The sequence below is a fragment of the Mus pahari genome, chromosome 11, assembly GCF_900095145.1.
Source record: "Mus pahari chromosome 11, PAHARI_EIJ_v1.1, whole genome shotgun sequence".
Lineage (NCBI taxonomy): Eukaryota > Metazoa > Chordata > Mammalia > Rodentia > Muridae > Mus > Mus pahari.
The window spans coordinates 58,467,047-58,488,809 of NC_034600.1; the positions used below are offsets into that span (position 1 = coordinate 58,467,047).

Genomic DNA, 21,763 nt, shown 5'->3' on the forward strand with positions numbered 1-21,763 from the left:
ACTGTACAAGTAACCTGTGTCAGTTACACACACACTTAGAGGTTACACTGTACAAGTAACCTGTGTCAGTTACACATACACTTAGAGATTACACTGTACAAGTAACCTCAGAGTCAGTTACACACACACTTAGAGGTTACACTGTACAAGTAACTTCAGAGTCAGTTACACACACACTTAGAGGTTACACTGTACAAGTAACCTGTGTCAGTTACACACACACTTAGAGATTACACTGTACAAGTTCTCAAAAGCCTTCAAGTACAGCTATGTATGATGTTTGAAGCCTTATTTCAAAATTAGAAATGATACTATAGTCTATCTTTACATTTATAGGCTCCAACTTTCCTAAATTTTCCTATAGAGCTTCCTTTTCTTAGGCAGTACAGAAGCCAAAAAACAAATAACAATAAACAATAACAAAAACTTTTTAAAAAAATTTTTTTAAGGAAGAAGAGGGGGTTGCTACTTTAAATAAATAAAACAGGGTCCCAAGTATCCCAGGTAACCTTGAATTTCTGACCCTCCTGCTTCCATTTCCAGTGCTGGGGGATCAAACTTCCTGAGTGCTAGGCCAGCGCTCTACCAACTGAACTACAAAACTAGCCTTGCCTGCTGCTTTTACACTTTGTAAACCACAGGTGCACTAATTGCTTATTTTCTACAAAGCAAGTAAACAAATAAGGGTGAATACAATGTGTTAAATTTCTAGGACATGTCTGTCTATTCAGATATAAATTTCTATTAAGATACAGCTGTGTGGAAGGAAGTCTTGACCACAGGGTAAATTGCTCCGTTACACTTCACTGCTGTGATCAACTGAGTGGAATGAAGTTGACAAAACAATCATCACCTAACACAGAAAAAGCTTATTCTGACAAAATGGGTAATTGTGTGTGTGTTGTGCTGAAAGACTTTACTTACTAAAAGCAAATAACTTTCAAAATTAAAAAGTAGCAAAACTAAAATTCAGTAATTTGGAGAAAGAGGAGCAACTGAGAAACCTGTCAACATTAATGTCTTCATTCAAAACTTCATGTGGCCCAATAGTGACTTATACCTGTAAGTCAGACAGAGCTTTGGAAATTTTATTACTATCATCTTGTGTTTGTTGTACTTGTGATGCCTATATGTGGGCACATGAGGTTACAGGGCAAACTTGGTATAATGGGTCTCTTCTCCTACCATGTGGAAGAATACAGAGATCAAACTCACATGAGCCACCAAGCAGGCTAGATCAGCTGGATTTTTGAATGACGCGGATTTCTAAATAATGGTAAGTAGTGTCTTTGGTCTAATTAGAGTCCTAGTGCTCTAGAGTCTAAGAAAGCATTTCTGCTGACTCTTGGTTACTAAAGGTGCTCAATGAAGGACCTGTTCAGTCTGAGCTGGGTCCCTACTCATGAGGATGAGGCTTAAGGACAAAAGTCCAAGGTCAACCCAACAACTTACTGAGACCCTGTTGCAAACAAAAAGTAAAAAGAGGGCTTGAGATCTAGCAAGTACTTGCCTGGGATGCACTGGGCTGCCAGGTTAAACCCCAAGTACAACACAAAGCCCTTGTAAGTCTGGTGTAAGGCCTGCAAATGAGACTAGAATCTAATATTCTACTCAAGGAATCCATTTGTCATTGATCTTTACAAAAATACCCTTGCAGATTCTCTCTCACATTCTGAGCCTAGCATTGGTACCACCATCCCAGCGTCCCACGCCCTCAGGGAAATCCGAGGTGGTTGAAGAAGTCTAGGACGAATAGCAAAACCTATCTAAAAAGACTGACAGGCCTTTCCCTTCAAAACTCAATGTCGGCATTACAGAACAATTAAGGCACCGTACATTTTGTTCTATAAAAGAACTTGGTAGAGTAAAAGTCACCTTTTTTTCAACTTCACTGTCCGAATCACTGCCTGAAGAGCTTGAAGAAACAAGTTCCTTTGATTTAGGCATTCTGAAAGAAAAAGACATCACATGAATAATTTACAAGGAGTTTTAGTACCTTCATCTTCTCTCTCCCAGACCAAAAAAACAAAGTAACTTCCATGGCTCATTCTGCCTTTTTGTGGTCCTGGAGTCATTACACAGAACACATGTCTAAATTGCAAATAACAAGTACAGCTGAATATTCTGAACCCAGTCAGGACAAAGAAATAAAAGCCATGTGCACATTCCTTCACCCTTCTCCAAGCCAATGGTCGTTTTAACAACTGGCTTTAGAGGGGTTATAAAGTTTGTGGGTAGACTACAAGAAAGCAGCTGAGAATAATGACTTTAAAATCAAGAGAAATGTACGTAATTCCACTCACACTAAGATGAGAGGACCAGCTCCAACATAAACAGCTTGCCCAGGTAAGCGGGATACCTAATTAATTTTGCCCTTATAAATCATCTTTTGCGTGCTTTGTATACACTAGTTTATACTTTGTGGCCACAATATCAAAACAACAGACAACAATCAGAGTTCACAATGTTATACACAACTCACAATAATTTTGCACTGATTGTCTACTTAGGGAAATATATGCAATGTGAAGGCTTTATGTGCAAGGCAAAACTCACCATCGAGGCACACAGTGCAGAGCCTGCTGTTTATTTACTGCATAAAACAAAGGGCAGACTACTCAGTCTACCTCACATTTCAAGGAGTCCTTAGGCAGGCCCTAACTACTCTTCAAGATACTGACACCAGGTGGTAAAACCAGGCAGCAAAAGCTATTTACCAAACTATCTTCTGCTCTCTCCATCTAAATAAAACATTAATTTCTGTATGGCTTAAAGGTCCTAATAAACACAACAGATTCCGTAAATGCTAAAGAAAAATACTTCAATTCCTACCTCCTACATCAAAAAAATTACAACCCAGCTCTCTATAGACCAAACTGGCATCAATGTGCAAAATAGGAGGTCAAGGCAAAAGTGGGCTAACCAAATCCTGACCACGACCATACAGAACACACTCCTAACCAGTTCCATTCGCTTTTCCTCCTACTGCTCCATTTCACAACCTGACCTCCAAAATCAAGTTTCCCAAGCTAGCTTGTTCACTCAACTACACAAAGCCTGTTTTTTGAGAGAATCGCACATAAACAAATCTTTCGCTTGCAAACAGCCAGCCATATCTATCTCCCATTACGAAAAGCTGTCTGGGGAACTAAAATTGCTTCAAAGGACCACGTCATTATCTAACCTAAATCTACCCAATAAGAAAACAACGTTACTGGGAACTAAAGCCAGCCCCGATCCCTATACTTGGGACTTTTAACTTTAATGAGGCTTTACTGGGGTGGTTTCTTGGGGGCCGGGTGTGTGTGGGGGGGGGGCTTCGTAATTCGAGCAAAAGGTAACTAAAAGGGGGTGACCGTAGTTTATAGACTAATCAGTCGGTGACCGGGGTGGGGGAGGAGTACTGAAAACATCCCAGGGTGCGAGGCCCGCGTGGGCGAGCCGGCGCGGGGCACCGTGGAGGGGTCGCGGCCAGGAAGCTCCCGCAAGCCCCGAGGCGAGGGCTGGGGCTACAGCCGGCCTCAGGAAGGGGGCGTGGGGCGCCGAGAGCGTGCACAAGAGGAGGGCCTTGCGCCAGCGCCATTTTCTCCTCGCCCCGGAGCCCAGCCATGTTTGCCGAGCGCGCCCCCCGCCCCTCGAGCCCGCGGGGCCGGCGTCCCCCGGGGAGTCGGGGACGGAGAGCTTCCCGAGCCCGGTAGTCGGGGCAGGGGTGGGCGAGCGCAGCCTCAGGGCAGACCGCGAGCGCCTCCGCCCGGAGCCCCGCCACCCAGTCCGAGGGGCGCGCGGCCATCACCCGCCGCTCGCTCGCCCGCCCGCCCGCGCCCACCGCCTCGGCTCGGCTCCCCGGAGCGGCCGCCACACGAGGCCCAACGGGATCGCGGGCAAGAGCGGAGGCCTTTCCCCACCCCCTTTAGAGCTGCCGTTCCTTTCTCCCCAGCCGTGGCGGGCAAGGAGAGCGAAGGGAGCCGCGGCAGCCTGGGGTCGGCCCGGCCGCAGCCCCGGAGGAACGGGCCCGGGGTCCCGCGCACTCACGCTCCGCTCCGGACGACCAACAGCCTCTCGCTCGTTCGCTCGCCTGCTCCGGACTGACAGAGAGCCGGAAGTGACGGCAGCTCAGAGGCCCTGGCTCCGCCCAATGGCACGAAGGCCACGTGAAGGGGGCGTGGCCTCGCCGCCCAACCGCCAGCCGGCCCTTTCCAGGGCCTTAAAGGGACCCGCCACGGATCTCGAAATGGATGCTCCTGAAAAGGGGAGATGGCGCCACAGTGAGATGCCACACAGCTTGGGCCTGACCCGAAGGAGAATGAGGTGTCAGTGAGACATAAATGACAACCACGGAGCTTTGCGCTTGCAAATGGCTTGTATATGGTACAGCTCTATAAGTGCTGTACTCAAATAACGGGAGCTACTCTGAGAAGGAACAATGTGCTGACCCACTTGCCCACAGATGATTTTCTGTTTCTACCTTTAAGATCTGATTCATGCTGCTAAAATCCAAAGGAAGCAAGCCAGGGAGGCGCACTATTTAATTCAGAAAGTCAAAGAAATTTTACAAATGTCCTTAGCCACGAAACCTTTAATCTTTAAAATGAAGTTCTAGAGATCCAAAGTAATTGTGGTTTGAATATAAAATCTCCCTGTGGGCTCATTCATTGGGGATCTGGTTTTCAACTGATGACCTTTTCAGAAGAGCCTGGATCCTTAGGACTGTGCCTTAATCAGTGAATTAATGCTCTGATATAGTCATAATATGATGGCATTATTACAAGGTGGTGAAAAGTAAGGGTGTGTCATTGGAGGGCTACATTTTTTTCCCCTGGCCCTTCTGTGTTCCCTTTCTGCAGCTTCCTCCTCTGCAGGTTACCATGGACTTGGTGTTCCACCTCACTACCAGCCTAGAATACAGGAGCTAAGTACTGGAGACAGAAACCGGGAGCCATACTAAATCGCCATCCCTTTGTCTACACAGGGATACAGCGTCTCGCCGAGGAAATCCATTCCACTATCACAAATAACCACAAGCAGATGGCTTAGGATGCGTACTGGATGATTAACTACTGTAACCAACAGTAAACAGAGGTCTGTTTATCACAAAGGTTTACACACAGCATTTTACAGATATTGATCATCTTAACAGGTTAAGAGTTGAAATAATCGTTGTCTTCACATTTAACAGCTGCAAAAATTAATAAGTGATTCAAACCCTGTGTTGACTCGCACTACTACCTACTAAAAGTAGGGAAGTGCCCCAGTGCATCCCTACTGAGTGCAGAGTCCAACTAGAGCAACACTGTTAAAAAAAAATAAAGCAAGGGAGGAGTCTTTGTCTATGAAGTTCCAAACAAGGGCAAACATAGCTTATAGGCTGCCCTGGAGGAGGTCACTGAGGACAATATGGAACCATCTGCCTGGTGGCAAAAATATCTTCGTCTGGACTGTAGTTACACATAGTATGCAGATAAAACGTTTTGACTTACCATCATGCTTGTTCCAGTGTTAAGGTATACATCAATAAACATTAAACTTAAAAGGTTGAAATTGAATTGTAACCTGGCATGGAGACTATTGTTATAGCAACTGTAGAGGCTGAGATGGCTCACGCCGGGCCAGCCCGATCTCAGCTACATTGCTTTTCCTCAAGTTAAGCTTTATAGCAACTGACAGAACTAAAGACTAACAGGGGTGTGGTGGGGTATTAAGGATCATCATTTTGGATTTTGTAAATCTTAGGCAACACTATTTAGCAGTTAACATCGTTAGGATTTAGACTTTGGGACAAAAGAGAAGGAATGTCAAAATGAATTAGAGATGGACAGAAGAGCAAAGAGAAGGTAAACAACTCTGGAGAGAGGCCCTGCTGCAGACCAGAGGTACCAGAGAAGGCAAAGGCAGGGTGGTAGATGAGCCCCTGAGGGAGTAAGCTGGGCAGTGGTGGTTCATGCCTTTAATCCCAGCACTTGGGAAGCAGAGGCCATGGCAGGTGCATCTCTGTGAGTTCGATGCCAGCCTGGTCTACAGAATGAGTTCCAGGACAGCCAGGGCTACACAGAGAAATCCTGTCTTGGAAAAAGAAAAAGAAAAACAGAAAAAAGAAAGAGGAAAAGAAAAAGAGAGAAAATGGAAGAAAGAAAGAAAGAAAGAAAGAAAGAAAGAAAGAAAGAAAGAAAGAAAGAAAGAAAGAAAGAAAGAAAAGGAAAGAAAAGAAAAGAAAAGAAAAATAAACCAAATAACCCACCACTGGGAGTCACCCAGTCTCGTGACTCCTGTCTCCTCCACCCTCACAGAAGAAGAATGCTCTCCTCTGTGGGGAGCTGGCTGGAAGGAATGGATGAAAGGTGTATGTTAAGGGAGTGAAAGCCAGAGGAGACTGAGTCACAGTCTTGTGCAAGCAGCCCTCTCTGGATCTTTTTAGAACTACTTGACTTACAAAAAAAAAAATTAAATGCAAACAAAAATGCAAATAGACCTATAAATAATTTTGGGAAGCATCTAATTATTATAAAAATGAACGCTGACAGGGCTGGAGAGAAGGCTCCATGGGTGAAGTGCTGACTGTGTTCCTCTGAAGAACCACACTTGGTTAGGATCCACAGCACCCTCAACCTGGGCATGGCAGCTCTCCTCTGAAACACTAGCATGGGGTGGGGGTAGGGGAGGACAACACTGTAGGGAGTAGATAGGGGAGTGCCTGGTGTCATGGCCAACCACACTGACTGGATGAGAGTTCCAGGATCACCAAAAGGCCTTGTCTCAAAAACCCAGGATGAATAGCAACAGAGGAAGACGTCCAAAACCAACCAACCTCCAGCTATTGCACACACACTCACAGAGGGCACACCTGCACACGTGTGTATACCCGCACATACAGCACACACACAAAGATCAACACTGACATCAAAAAGTGCCTGATGAGGTCAAAGGTGGACAGCTCCCTAGGTGCTGTAGTTACAAGTGGTTGTGTCCACCCATTTCCGGTACTGAGACTCAAGCTCAGGTCCTCGGCAGAAGACAGACATGCTCGAACCTCAACCACCTCTCTAGTTCGTATTATTTTAAATCCTTTGAAAAAATGTGACTACAAATGCCACCTAAATCATCTATATAACTAATGTTAATACACTTAAAATGTCAAAGTATGGTGGTTCACGTGTATGATTCCATCACTTAGGAAGTTGAAGCAGGATTGCTGTGAGCTTAAAACCACTTCTGGACGGAAGATATCACTGGATTCCCCTAGAACTGGGGTTAACAATTATGAGCCACCATGTGGATGCTGGAAATTGAATCTGAGTTCTCCAGAAGAACAGTGGGTTCTCTTAACTACCGGGTCATCTCTCCAACTCCTAAAGCTTTTTCTTTTTTTGTTTTGTTTTGTTTTTTTTTTTTTTTTTTCGAGAAAGGGTTTCTCCGTGTAGCCCTGGCTGTCCTGGAACTCACTTTGTAGACCAGGTTGACCTCGAACTCAGAAATCTACCTGCTTCTGCCTCTCTTTCGAGTGCTGGGATTAAAGGTGTGCGTCACTACTGCCAGGCTGCTTTTTCTTTCTTTTAAAGATGTATTTTAATTTTAACTATGTGCATGGATGTGTGCACACATGAGCACAGGTGGCTATTAAGGCCAAAGGTATCAGACTCTTTGGAGAGAGAATTACAAAATAGTTATCAGCTGCCCATCAGTGGGTGCTGGGAACTGAACTTGGGTCCTCTGCAAGAATAGAAAACACTCTAAATTGCCGAGCCATCTCTCCAGGTCCTCCTTTTATTAATATTAATTATTCTAATAAGTTTTTTTCATAGTTTGACATGAAATTCCTTTTCTGTGGCATAAATCAAGATTTTTGTCTAACATGAGCAGATGTCTCAGAAAAGAACTCTTTATAAGGTAAGTAAGCATAAGGAATAGCTTAGCATCCTGGAACTGCCCTTGGCTTGGAGTCTGCACACACTTATAGGAATGCACTTGACAGTCTAAGTCTCTTGCTTACAAGCTCTAAGCACATGCACGTCTCTTAGCAACTTAGACTCCCATCTATGGGCTGGAGAGAACACTCAGCAGTGAAGAGTACTGATTGATTCCAAAGGACCTGGGTTCAATTCCCAGTAGCCATAAGGTGACTACAGACACTTGTAACTACAGTTCCAAGAGATATGATGCCTTCCTTTGGCCTCCATGGGCACTGGATGCATGCAGGTAAAACACTCACACACAAATTGTTGTTGTTGTGTTGTTGCTGCTGCTGCTATTGTTTGTTTTGTTTGTTTTATTTTGTTTTTCAAGACCGGGTTTCTCTGTGTAGCCCTGGCTGTCCTGGAACTCACTCTGTAGACTAGGCTGGCCTCGAACTCAGAAATCTGCCTGCCTCTGCCTCCTGAGTGCTGGGAATAAAGGTGTGTGCCACCACTGCCTGGCTTATTATTATTATATTTTAAAGGGACTCTAATCTGCATCAATTTGCATGTACACACCACTCTGAACAATGGAAGAAGTTTTTCTTCACCTTAACTATCAAACTTACACATATTCTATTCAGTTGAGCACCCATCATGGATATGGGGGGAGAGGAGTTGATCAGGTCTGAACTGCTTCAGAGTTCATTCACAATACGAAAAACTGTCTTGGAAGGGACCTTTCAGAGGCAATCTCGTACTTACCACCTTACTCGTATTTACAATGGAGCATGCATGTAACTAAAACCGGGTAAATTACAAGTAGGGACATGCTCACTAGAGAAAAGGTTGTACAACCTGAAAATTGTTTATCAAAACAGAAAACCACCCAAATTATGCCTAGTAACCAAAGTCCTCTTTCTTTTGAACACCATAAAAGGAAGCCCCCAAACAATAATGAGTATTCTCGCCCACGCATGTATCAAGCAACATCTCTTGCTGCTGCTGCTTTCTGAGCCTGCCCTTCCCCCACAGCATTCTGTTAGCATGCGATGGTAAAGCACAGGAGTTAGCTGCTGGGCACCGACCTTTAATTAAACTATGAGGATTTCAAGCATAAGTCATAAACTTAAATAAAATGTTCTCGGTTAAAAAATAAAACCCCTCAATCCCTACACCCAGCCCTCTTCGTTGTTCCTGACTCTGAGAAAGGCAAGAGTCGAAAGACTCCACCTCGGTGTCTTTGAAAAGCTGTTCACTCTGTTTTCCCAGAACAGCTCAGGGGAAGAAGAAACCATGGAGTCCAAAGACACTTTGGGGATTGGGGAAGAGAAGGTTCCCCTCCAACCTACGTTGACTCTTAGGCTCTGTAGCTGGATCGAGGGATCTAATTAATATTGAATCTGATTAACAAGAGAAGAGTGTCAAAGTTTTTATTAAATGCACATATACCTGGGTATCCACAAGACAATGACATCAGAAGAAATGATCAAAGCATGATGCTTTTCGGACAAAGAAAATCATGAAGGAATAGTGGGCAATGGCTATTTAGGCTAGCATTATTTCTGGGCAAACTTCTAAGAAACACATGTAGTGGGGAGATAGCTAGTGCAAGACAGAGTGGCTTCAAAGAACTTGTTTAATTATTGTAACCCCAATTGCTAGCTTCCAGTGATCAAGGCTATTTTCAGACCTTGGTATGTGAAAACTATCTCTCCCAAAAGAACCTTATAGCTTTCTGCATGAAAGAGAAGACAGATCAAATAACCTTTTCTGAGGTTATATGTCCTCAAGTGACTCAGCTTGACATAATCTTACTCAGGGTTCTGAGAGCAAAGCAAGTCAGTGCTTCACCAGGCTGATGGGGGAAGGGGTATGAAGGGAGACTCTACCTGAAGACTCAGGGGGGTGTGGGAGGAGAAAGAAAGCTCTCTGTGGAAAGGGAGGAGTGAGGCAGCTTCACAGAGCCCTAGACTCTTGCCAAGGAGAGCAAAGAAGGCCTTACAGTCAGGCCAAGACCTCACAAACAATGACCTATAGGGATAATCTCTTCTGTACTGTGAAAAAGCATCACCTGTCAATAAATCGCTGATGGCCTATCAGCAAAAGGGAGGAGGTGGAAGGTGGGAGTTCCGGTAGAGCGATAGGAACTCTGGGAAGAGTCCAGTAAGCCGGAAATTCACGCCAGGCTCAGAGGAAGTCAGACATATGAAACTAAGGAGAGGTGACTAGCCACGGGGTAGGCATAGAGTAGTGTGAATGGGTTACGAGTAGTGAGTAGTGTCACGAGCCGGTGGGAACAAGCCTAGCTTAAGGCCTAGGCATGTTAAATGAATAGTCGGCCCCTGAGTTGTTATTCGGGAACTGGGATGCGGATGAAAAGCCTGCGGCTGCAATGGCCCGCAAAGGCATCTCAATAAGTACCCGTATGAGGAAAAGACAAGAACCAGGCAATGTGCATTCTTCACTTCATCCTACAAAAGGCCAAGAAGTGATGCAGCATGCGCTCTCAGGAGCAGCAAGGACACGTGGGAAATGCACCAGACCCCAGGACCTCACCTGCTGCTCCCACATCACAGCAGACCACCCACCTCTACATAGGATTTAGAAGAGAGAAAAGACGAAGAGTAAGAGTCATGAACACTAACTAAAATAGGGCCTGTTCATCACAGTCGTGGAAAAATCAAGGTAGTCCCAATTTCTGAGAGTTTAGATTTGTGGCAGAGTCATTACCAGTGATGTACAAAGAGAAAGAAGCAAGAAATACAGGGAAAAGAGCAGTGTTTATGCTGGAACCACAGTGTACACAGATGGGGGGCTGCAGCTTCCAGATCAGTCTGCAGACTGAATCAGGAAAGCAGATCTCAGCACACAGGACTAGAAGAGTGTAAGTTCCTCCAGAAAGCTTGGGGGAAACCTAGCATGGATGCTGGAGGTCACAGGACACAAGGGAAGGTAGCACCAGCAGGTCTATTTGTAAAGGGATGTGGTATCTCTGCCCCTATCAAGGATGCTGGAGGTCACAGGACACAAGGGAAGGTAGCACCAGCAGGTCCATTTGTAAAGGGATGTGGTATCTCTGCAGGTCTGAGGTCTTGGGGGTATTTAGGATGAGGTCATCTAGATCAGAAGAGGAAAAAATAAACAAAGGGGAAGCCTGGTGTACTGGCTGGTTTTGTGTGTCAACCAGACACAAGCTGGAGTTATCACAGAGAAAGGAGCCTCCTTTGAGGAAATGCCTCCATGAGATCCAGCTGTAAGGCATTTTCACAATTAGCGATCAAGAGGGGAGGGTCCATTGTGGGTGGTGCCATCCCTGGGCTGGTAGTCTTGGGTTCTATAAGAAAGCAAGCTGAGCAAGCCAGGGGAAGCAAGACAGTAAGTAACATCCCTCCATGGCCTCTGCANCAGCTCCTGCTTCCTGACCTGCTTGAGTTCCAGTCCTGACTTCCTTTGGTGATGAACAGCAATGTGGAAGTGTAAGCTAAATAAACCCTTTCCTCCCCAACCTGCTTCTTGGTCATGATGTTTTATGCAGGAGTAGAAACCCTGACTAGGACGACCCCTGGCCATCCTCCCATCAGTCATTGCAAAGAACTGGGAAGAAAGAGGGACAACTAAGAAAGTTACTGTAGATTGGATGTTTATGCCCTCTCATTCAGCCATTGAAATGCCAGCCCCCAGTGGGGTTATATTAGAAGGAAGGCCGCTGGGAGATAATTAGGTAGTCAGAGCAAGAAGCTGAGAATTCATCTCCTAAAAGTGCGAGGCAGAGGCAAAACTGGAAATGGCATGAAGGCTTTCTTCAGTGGTGTATGCCCTCCTACGCGGCTGCATCTCCTGAGCCAAGTAGGGATCAGGTGTTTAAAACTATGAGCCTATCAGGGAGGTTCTCGTTCACACCACTACACTTTGCTGTCTTATCTGCTGAGATGCTGGGAAATGACTCCTGGAAACGGAGTAGCAACCAGCAAACGCTATGGGTCCGCCTAGGGTTAGATTGGTTCAACTCTGATGGGCTATTTCCAAGTCAGAAAGTCAGCAGCAATCAAAGCCCAAGAGAGCAGCCTGTGCTCTGCACGGTGAAGCATTGTCCTCGGGGCGTGACGTGGCCTCTAAACCCAACGCTGTGACTGACAGCCCAGGAGCTGAGCAGGACTGAGCCCATTAATGCTCCATGGTGGGGTGGGGGTGGGGGATAGCAGTTTTATAGGCAGTTAATAGTATCTGGGGGATGGGAAGGTGAGGCCTCACTCACCCCTCCACCCCTGAGGATGTGGACACGGCTGATGATTATTGGGAGAACGAGGGACATTTTCTTCCATGGTATAAGCACTCAGAAGTTGGGCCATGTTCCTGAAAAATAAAGTTCTCCCACGTTCTTCTCGGTAACCTACTTGCTCGATTAGCAAGCATAATGTAACATTGATTCACCGAGCTAGACTTGAGTGGAATCATTCCTCCAGTCTGCCACGCCTAGCGTAAACTAGTTGATCGTTTCCTTTAGAAAAGCTCATGCAACACCTGGCCAGTAAATGCCAGCGGTGCTGGTCATTTGGATTCCAAAGGAGACAGTGTTTTGGAGGAGTAAGAAGAAGAAAAGGAAAATCTGCCTTTGCTCCCCAACAGGCAGACCCAAACTGTCTCAAACAAGCTGCTACAGGCTCACATTTTGCCTGCTCTTAGAACATAACTTTCATAGTACAATATAAAAAGTTATAAGTCCTAAAGGCTTAATTCTCCTTACTCAAATAATTACAAATAAATATGTGTTCTATGAAGGTCATATGTAATGAGTACCAGAAACCATACTGAGGAAGCATTTAAATTTCAACCTGCTGAGTATTCCCCCCCTAAGGTGACTTTTGTGAACCTGGTACTTAAGTTCTTAGCTCCAACCTTCATTAGAAACACTATCACTTTTTATAGAAGAATGCACTTTATAACAGCCAATGCGTGTGTACACCATTCTGAGTGGGCGAATAGTGTGTGTCTCCTGTGAGCTCCACCGGCTCTATTTAATGTGCTATAAAATAGTGTAATTAGTTTCTCGTACATATGCCATAACTCACACCTGAAAGTGCTTTCTCCTTCAGGAGTCCTTCAGGAGTCCTTGCGGAGGCCACGAGAGCGCTGCGGTGATGCTGACGCTAGCCAGAGTTCATCTTCGGAAGTCTGAGACTGCAGCTCACTTGAAGCATCACCTTTCATAAGTCCCTGAGACAAGGAATGCTGAGTTTTTGAGGCCTTTCCTCCTTGTAAAGCACTAACATGTTTTGCGGGTGATGAAGACATTTATGAAGAAATGAAGTAACAAGGACCACTAATTGACCCACTAACGATTTTTTAAAAACCGAGTGGAAGTGCAGGACCAGTATCTGAATAAATACGTAGCCTCTCAAAGAGACACTAGGAAGAAGCTTTGTGCATAGTATCCCTTGGGTTAAATTTTCACGTATTTAATATCTCATATTTAATATTCCTCATATTTAATATCTGTCCTATACTGTAATGCTCCTGCTGGTGGAACCAGTTGAAAAACCCAACCCTTAAGTCTCTGCCCCACTCTTTGTCCTTGTGTTTCCTTAAGACAGGAGCAACTCTGGGTTAAGATTTTTGAGATAGATGGGCGAAGGAAAGGCCATCCAGAGCCTGATCAATACAGATGTGGATGCTCGTAGCCAACCATTGGACTGAGGGCAGGGGCAAGAATGAAGGAGTTAGGGGAAGGACTGAAGGAGCTGAAGGAATTTGCAACCCCACATGAAGAACAGTAATATCAACCAACCAGACACCCCCCCCCCAGAGCTCCCAGGGACTACACCACCAACCGAAGAGTACATAGGGTGGGACTCATGGCTCCGGCTGCATATGTAGCAGAGGATGGCCTTAGCTGGCATCAAAGGAGAGGTTTTTTTACTCCTGTGAAAACTTGATGCCCCAGTGTAGGGGAATGTGAGGTGGGAGTGGGTGGGTGGATGGGAGAGCATCCTCATATAAGCAGGGGAGAGGGCTGTGATAGGGGGCTTGAGGAGGGGAAACGAGGAAGGGGGATAGTGTTTGAAATGGAAATAAATAAAATAAACCAATTAAAAGAAAAAAGAAAAAAAAGAAAGAAAAGAGAAACAACCCATGTTCACTTCTCCTTCCCTAGGCTCAATGCTGAAGTAGCATTGATCAGCTGTGTCCCTCGCAAGGACCAGAGAGGAACTGCTGTAGTGACTGAGCAGTGGCCAACACTGTCATGGGTTCAGCTGAAGCAAGAACTGGATCTGCCACAAGCTCTACAGATTCACTGACCGGGGACAGCAGACCTCAGTGACACCTATACTAACAAGTCCAAAACAAATACAGTTGGGCAACAGCACCTCTGCAATCCCAAGCATTCTGAACAGCTAGGAAGCCCAAGTCCAGCTATGAAAAGGAGCAGCAGCCAGGTCAAGGTCACTGTGCCATTTGATCATATTTTGACTGCTTTGTCCTTGGTAAATGTGTGTGTTGCTTGGGAGCCATCGACTTCGTCGCTTTCTGTTTTGCCGTCTTGAGTGTGATTAATGAACCAAGACAGACAGACAGACTGGTGGTGCCTCTGAGAAGCTCTGCTCTTTAGTAACTCTGTCTAAACATCCTTGTTCCTTGAATGTCAAGAACCAAGTCAAGACTCAGTGCCCTGAAAGATATCAGTCTGCTGCCCAAAGAAAGAAACCGTAGCCAATACTGTTGCTCCTCCTCCTAAGTAAACTTTGAAGGTATGAGCTCATACCTTCAAAGACTAGAAAGAGGGCAGAGAGCAGACGAGAGCGAGCCACAGCTGGCTCAAAAGAGAACTGGGCTGTTTCAAAAACAAGAGTGAGAAACTGGCCCCATAGGTATAGACAACAATTAGCATTTTGAAACCATCAACCTTGCAGGGTCATGTCAAGATTAAAATGGTTTATTTTCCATGATGTCATTTCCTCAGCACCTCTAGTGATGATGATGGTGGTGGTGATGGTAGTGATGGTGACGGTGGTGACGGTGGTGATGGTGATGATGATGCAAAGGATGTGGAGAAAGAGGAACCAGGGGAATCATCACCCGCTGCTGGCGTGAGTGCAAAATAGTATATCTACTGTGGAAATTAGTATTTGGGTTTCTCAAAAAAATAAAAATAAAAATAGAACTACCACATGATCCACCTATACAACTCTTGGGATGTATCCAAAGACGCCATAGTCTTACGGGACAGATACTTGCACATCTGTGCCTCTTTCTACTCTACCTGAAGTAGCAAGAAGACGGACCCAGCCTTGCTGCTCACCAGCTGATGGACAGAGGATGGAAATGTGGTACAGATACGTCATGGAATTTTCCTCGACTATAAAGAAAATGCAAATTACAGGGAGACGGGTAGACTTAGAAAGTATAACACAAAGCAAAGTGTTCTATTATATTAAATTGTTCAAATTCAAAAACCACATGTTCTCTCTCATATGCAGTATCTAGCTAGCCTTTAGTGTGATGTGGTTCGGGGTGTGTGTGTGTGTGTGTGGATTAGGGTAAAAGCTAAAGCTAGGAAGGAGAGCAAGAGAGTAAGATTAGGTTATGAGGCAAGACAGAGGTGGACACATGGGACATAGGAGAAGGAGCTGGAATGGGGAGGGGGGATTAGGGAGGTGGGGGGGTAGGGAGAGTGGGGGTAAGGAGAATCTACTAAAACACACTTTGTTTGAAAATGCCATAATGATATACAGTATTCTGTATGCTACTTTAAGAATTTTAAAATTATTTAAAAAAAAATCAGAAGACTGGGCTGGGTATGGGTGCCTCCCTGCCCTTAGTCCCAGCACTAGGTGGGTAGGAACAGAACCCAGCAGGACTCTATAAACTAGGGTCTGTATATGAATTCCACAATAGGCCTTCCTGGTGAGACTGCGACTCAATAAACAGTAAAGAGTTCGTTCATTCATTCATTCATTCATTCAGCCAGGGCCACTGAGATAGCTCAGTGTTAAAAGCTGACAACCTGAGTTCAATCCAGGGGAGAGACCTCTACGTGTATTCCACGGTTTTGAAGGTCAGAGGGGATGGAGAGATTGTTCAGTGCCTAAGAGTACTTACCCCCTGCTTTGTCAAAGTCCCGGAGTTCAGTTCTAATCCAGGAGATCCGATCCCATGCCCCCCACCCCACCCCGACCCCTGCCTCCACGGGCATCTACACTCAAGGAAGGATCTACACATAGGCATACACGAACAAAAACAAAAATAACCCTAAAAAAACACTAAGAGATGTGAAATTGGAAGAAAAAAGAGAACGGAATGTAGGGGGAAGATGTTTGTTAAGGAAATGTAAGGGAAGGTTCATAATGAAAATATAAGAATCTCCTCGGGGTGGGGGTGGGGTATGGCTTTCAATAGGTAAAAATGCATTTCCTTCTTCAGCTGTGACTCAGCCTCTCCAGGCCTTGTCCCGGATGACACGCCCTGTGCAGGTGTGAAGAGCAGGCACTCTTAGCACAGAAGGAGAAGTAGGCCGTTTTCGCTTTGACTCACCCTTGTTTGTGTGTGACCGAAATACCGCTATCTACGAAAGTTTCTGGAATCAAAAGGTTAATAATACACGGGGAGCTTTCGAGGCAGTTCCCTGACCATTGGTGCAGTGTCTGCTCATTCGGAGCCATGAGCAGCCACGACTGGGAGCAGGGAGGAAGAGCTGCGGTGTGAGGATGAGGAGGGCACAGCTATGCTTCCCCATCTTCAGATTCTCTACACAGGCAACCCGCAGGCGCAGGACGCCCCGCGAGCGCCAGCGCATAGCTATCAGCTGCTGTGTTGCTGTCCTTGTCCTTTTTGTTACCGTGTAGTAAGTGAGCACTGTACGTGTTGGCAGCATCCCAGTTGTTGCTGAATAAACAAGAACTTTTTTCCTTTAACCCAGCAAGATCAAGTCAGTAGCTACTGAGGTTGACTGACTCCGAAAGGCCATACCAGCCGCTCGGAAACGGAAGGAAAGTGACAGCTAGCGGGTGTGAAGTTTCTTTCCCCGGAAATAAAAACTGGGCCAGATCTGTGGTGTGGTGACACAACTTTGTAAACATACTAAAACCCTCCAAATCATATACAGTTTAAGAGGGTAAACTTACGCTGTATGAGTTATATAGTCCTATCGTTTGACAAGATGATTAAAGAGTACCAGGAATCTGTACTCGGTTCTAGATTAATAATAATAAGTATTATTATTATTATTATTATTATTATTATTATTAAAAATTTGAAGCTCATCCTTTTGAGACACTTACTATGTGTCAAGACTTTGTCCTGAGTCCTTTGTAGATAGTCTCTGACTTTGTTTGTTTGTTTTTGGTTTTTCCAGACAGGGTTTCTCTGTGTAGCCCTGGCTGTCCTGGAACTCACTCTGTAGACCAGGCTGGCCTCAAAGTCAGAAATCCGCCTGCCTCTGCCTTCCAAGTGCTGGGATTAAAGGCATGCGCTACCATGCCCCGCTAGTCTCTGACTTTTTAAGAGAGCCTTAGGACCTTATTTAAGACAAGGGACAGATTCACAGAGCCCCTTGTTCAAAATCGCACATAAGACTAGATCAGATCAAATGAATCTGCAATTTTATAGGCGATTTTGTGTTCAAATGCCACCAGTTAGTTGGCTAGTTAGTTAGTTGGTTGGGTGATTTTGTGTTTAAATGTTATTAGGTTGGTTGGTTGGTTGGCTGGCTGGTTGGTTGGTTTGACATTGGGGACTGAACCTGAAACCTCTCACAAGTTAGACAAGTTTTACCACTGAGCTAAATTTGTGGCCCTCCTTACACTGTTTGTTTTTTTGCTTGTTTGGAGACAGGATCTACTAGGTGCCCAGGCTAGACTTGAACACTCCCTTTAGCTCAGTAAACCTCAAATTTGCAATCCTCTGGCCTTAGCTCCTTGAGTAACCTTGAGTATGACCCACCACGCATGATATTTTTGACTTTTTGAATCAGAGTCATAGTGTGTAGCCCGAGCCATCCTCAAACTTGTGGTCCTCTTGCCTCTTCCTCCCAAGCGCTATGATTACAGACGTTTACCATCATGCCTACCTTAAACATTATCCCTTTCTTATAGCTCACCTTAACTGGGAATGTGGGTCCGTTTTCTCCGTTGCACGGGTCAGACAGACTGTTGCATCAAGACTATGCAGCAAAGAACCACAAGAACATACGAGCCAACATCTATGAATGACAATACACTCCAGAAAGCACGTCACCGCAATAAGAGGTAAGCTTCTTTGTAGAGCCACAAAGAACTTGGGTTATGTCTGATGGAATGCCTGGAACCACTTGCCCTGACTAACAGACCAGAGCTATAGAACTCCAATGTACTCACTCACTGTTACCTGCTGGTCATTCAAATCTAAAGATGGCCAAATATACAATGCACCAGCATACTGGAATAAAAAAAAATAGAAATGAGTAGCCTCCCTACATTATGATGGATCATAGAGTTCACCTAACAGAGAACACAAAACAGTGGCTGACCCACGTAAATGGCTAGCTCTTACATAGCCAGAAGCTTGGAGGCCAGCAGTCCAGGCATGAAGGACTACCTCTGTGATTCTATTAGAGACCAGGCTACATCCTTCCTACTCCATGTGCTACTCTGGGGGGGATAACACTAATACTGTATGTCAGTCATATCCACTCCCATTTATTAACTGATTGGTGGATTTTGAGACACAACCCTATGTGGCCTCAAGCTAGGGTTTTGTGAACAAGAGCAACTTGGGGGAGGAAAAAGCTTATTTCAGCTTCTGTGTCCTAACCACAGTGCAGCACGATGGGAAGTTAGGACACGAACCTGGAGGGGGTAACTGAAGCAGAGGCCATAAAGGACCACTGCTTACTGGCTTGCTTCTCACGGTTTGTTCAGTCTGCTTTCTTATGACACATAGATCTACCAGTCTAGGGGTAGCACAACCCACAGAAGCTGGGCCCTCCTATACCAATCAAGAAAATGCACCACAAACTTGTCCATAGTCCAATCTGGAAGGGGCATTTTCTTGGTAAAGGGTACCCCTTCTAGCTTGTGCCAAGTTGACATAAAAGTAGCCAGCAGATTAGAAACTGGGAGTGACCTTGAACTTCTGATGTTCCTTCCCACAGGTATGTGCCACCATGTCAAGTTTCTGCAGTATTGGAGAATAGAACCCTAGGTGTCATGTATGTCCCAGGCCCTTCAAATCTCTTTATAAAGGGCTATCTCTTAAATCCTTCTCAGGTTTGACCACTTGGCAAGAACTCTATCAGTGGCTTCAATGAAGACTACAAAATGTGACTATTTTTTAAGCTGGCTGCATTTATTTTCTATTCATGATGGATAGTGAATATATAAAGTCAGCTAACACACTGAGATGCAAACAGGAAGAAAGTGCAAAAATGTGGGTAGATAAATATCGACAAATGTTTCTTATACGGATTTGAACTCACACCTTCTCATTGAGTCAGTATGATTAACTCCAGGATGTGTTGACTCCTTAAAAGTTATGTAGTCTAGAAACATATACACTCAAGCTAATACATCATTAAAAAGTATATAGTATATAGTATATAGTAAAAGTATATAGTATATAGTCCCTTCTTGCTCTTGTTTCATATTGACACAAATTTTGTACCTCTAAACAACATGAATGAATTACCTGGTAGTCTAGTTTGCTAGATCTCTGTGGCTGGGATAGAACACTGACCAAAGGCAACTTGAGGAGGGACACTTGACACTTCTGAGTGTCAGTCCAACATTGTGGGAAGGCAAGGCAGAAACCACAGAGGAAAGCTGCTCACTCGCTTAGTCTCCATAGCTCAACCACTTTGCTTTCCTATAGAACCCAAGACTAGCTGCCCCCAGTGGCCCTGCCCACAGTCCGCTAGCCCCTCTCACATCACTAATAAGAAAAATCCTCCCACAGACATGCTCATGGGCTAATCTGTTAGAGACAATTTCCCAGTCGAGGTCCCACTTCCCAGATGACTCTAGTTTGTATCAAGTTGACAAAAACTAATCAGTACATCTTTTTATTTATTTTATTTATATGTCTGTAGAAGTGAGGATTTTGAAATTTTGGTTTCGTTAAAACACACACACACACACACACACACACAAACATTAGAAGGTTGTTTGTTTGTTTGTTTGTTTTAATCCTAGGTATGGGGATATGGGACTGTTTCGCACTGTCCACAGCAGCTAACTATGACTTGCCTCGTGCTCTAGCAGAGGTGTGGTTTTGTCAACTGCAGACAGTTTCTGCAATTCTGTGACACGTGGAATTCTGGGAATTTTTCAGAGGGTGTATAAATGCTAGGGCCCTGAGCAGTGGAGTTGATGGTTGTTGGTGGTTCAAGGTGGTTGTTTGCAGTTTGTTAGTAGTCATGCTCACAGAAGAAACAAGAAGAAAGAAGCTAGATTCAAGGGTCTCTCTCTCTCTCTCTCTCTCTCTCTCTCTCTCTCTCTCTCTCTCTCCTACCTCTTTGTTTTCTGTCACTTCTGCTTTTGTAGTCTAATCTCCCTCTGTCTTTGCCTTAGTTATTGTTCTATTATTGTAAAGAGACACCAAGGGAACGCTTATGTAAGAAAGCATTTAACTGGGGGGCAGGGGCAGGCTTGGTTACAGAGTCAGAGGGCTAGTCCATTTCTGTCACAGTGGAAAGCAGATAGGCATGGCGCTAGATCAGTAGCTGAGAACTTTACATCCTGATCAGCAGACCACAGGCACTGGGGGTGGGGGCAGGGCATTGGACCTGACCTGGGCTCTTGAAATCTCAAAGTCAACCCTCTGTGACACATTTCCTCTAACAAGACAATACTTCCTAATCCTTCTAAGCTTTCCCAAAGAGTTCAACAATTGGGGGCTAAACATGCAAATATATGAGCGTGTGTAGGGGTCCATTCTCACTCAAACCACCACAGCCTTCTCTTTTAAAGATGTCTGTGGGGCTGGAGAGATGGCTCGGTGGTGAAGAAGGCTTGCTGCTTTCGCAAATTTCCCAGCACTTGTGTTATGTGACTGACAACCCCCTCTTAACTCCAACTCCAGGAAGCTTAACACATTCTAGTCTCCTGGTCTCCATGAGTACCTGTACATATGTACACATTCATACACATAGACACACACATGGGGGGGGGGGGGGGAAGAGGGGGGGGGGGGGGAGGGAGAGGGAGGGAGAGGGAGAGGGAGAGGGAGAGGGAGAGGGAGAGAGAGACTTTAGGGAAAAAAAGGTATTTGTACTTGTGATTATATTCAGGTTCCTTCTGACTAAATCAGGAAAATTCTCACCATTTCCGACCTTTAACCTAATTGCACCTGCAAATTCCTCTTGGTGTATACAGTAAAAAAATAGTCTCAGCCACTAGGACATGGATATTATTTGGCTTATTGCATTAATAAGGACAAGAAAAGAGGGGTGAGAACCATAGAGATTTGGAATGTAGACAAACACTGCTCTCAGACAGCCAGATAAAGGAGTATCAACTGATTGGAAATAGGAAGACAGTGGACCAGCACTGAGAACTAGGGAAATAATTGTGAAGTTTGAATGGGCTGATGTGGAGGGCTGAAGGGAAGTTTGAGACCAGAAGACATCATGGTTTATTTCCAAAGTGAGACGAGGAGATGCAAGATTACTCATGACCTGGGACATATCATCTAAGCATTTCCTGTCCTCCCATGTCCTTCATGACGGTTGTGTGCCATGAGAACAGGATGCTTGCACCAAGTAAATCAAGGGAGCCCCCAAGGCACTGCTGAGCAGACGAACATGCTGGCCCTGAATGTGGAGCACCCTGAAAGTGAGGGCCTCCCTCCTCCTTAAACTGTGTACCCATGGAGTCTCTCCTCTTTCCCAGTTCTGAGAGACTTAC

The 21,763-nt window shown here is 45.1% G+C and overlaps 1 protein-coding gene across 1 annotated transcript in view; it reads right to left on the bottom strand.

The window, feature by feature from the left end:
• The window catches only part of Sub1 (SUB1 regulator of transcription), a 12,841-nt gene extending 8,737 nt beyond the window's left edge, over positions 1–4,104 (bottom strand). The window contains exons 1-2 of the mRNA XM_021208664.2: positions 4,033–4,104; positions 1,876–1,948 (exon numbers count right to left, since the gene is read on the bottom strand). Of these exons, the coding sequence (XP_021064323.1) occupies positions 1,876–1,947 (72 nt within the window). The 5' untranslated portion in view covers position 1,948; positions 4,033–4,104. The remainder of the gene's footprint in view (positions 1–1,875; positions 1,949–4,032) is intronic.
• Between the last annotated feature and the right edge of the window lie 17,659 nt (positions 4,105–21,763).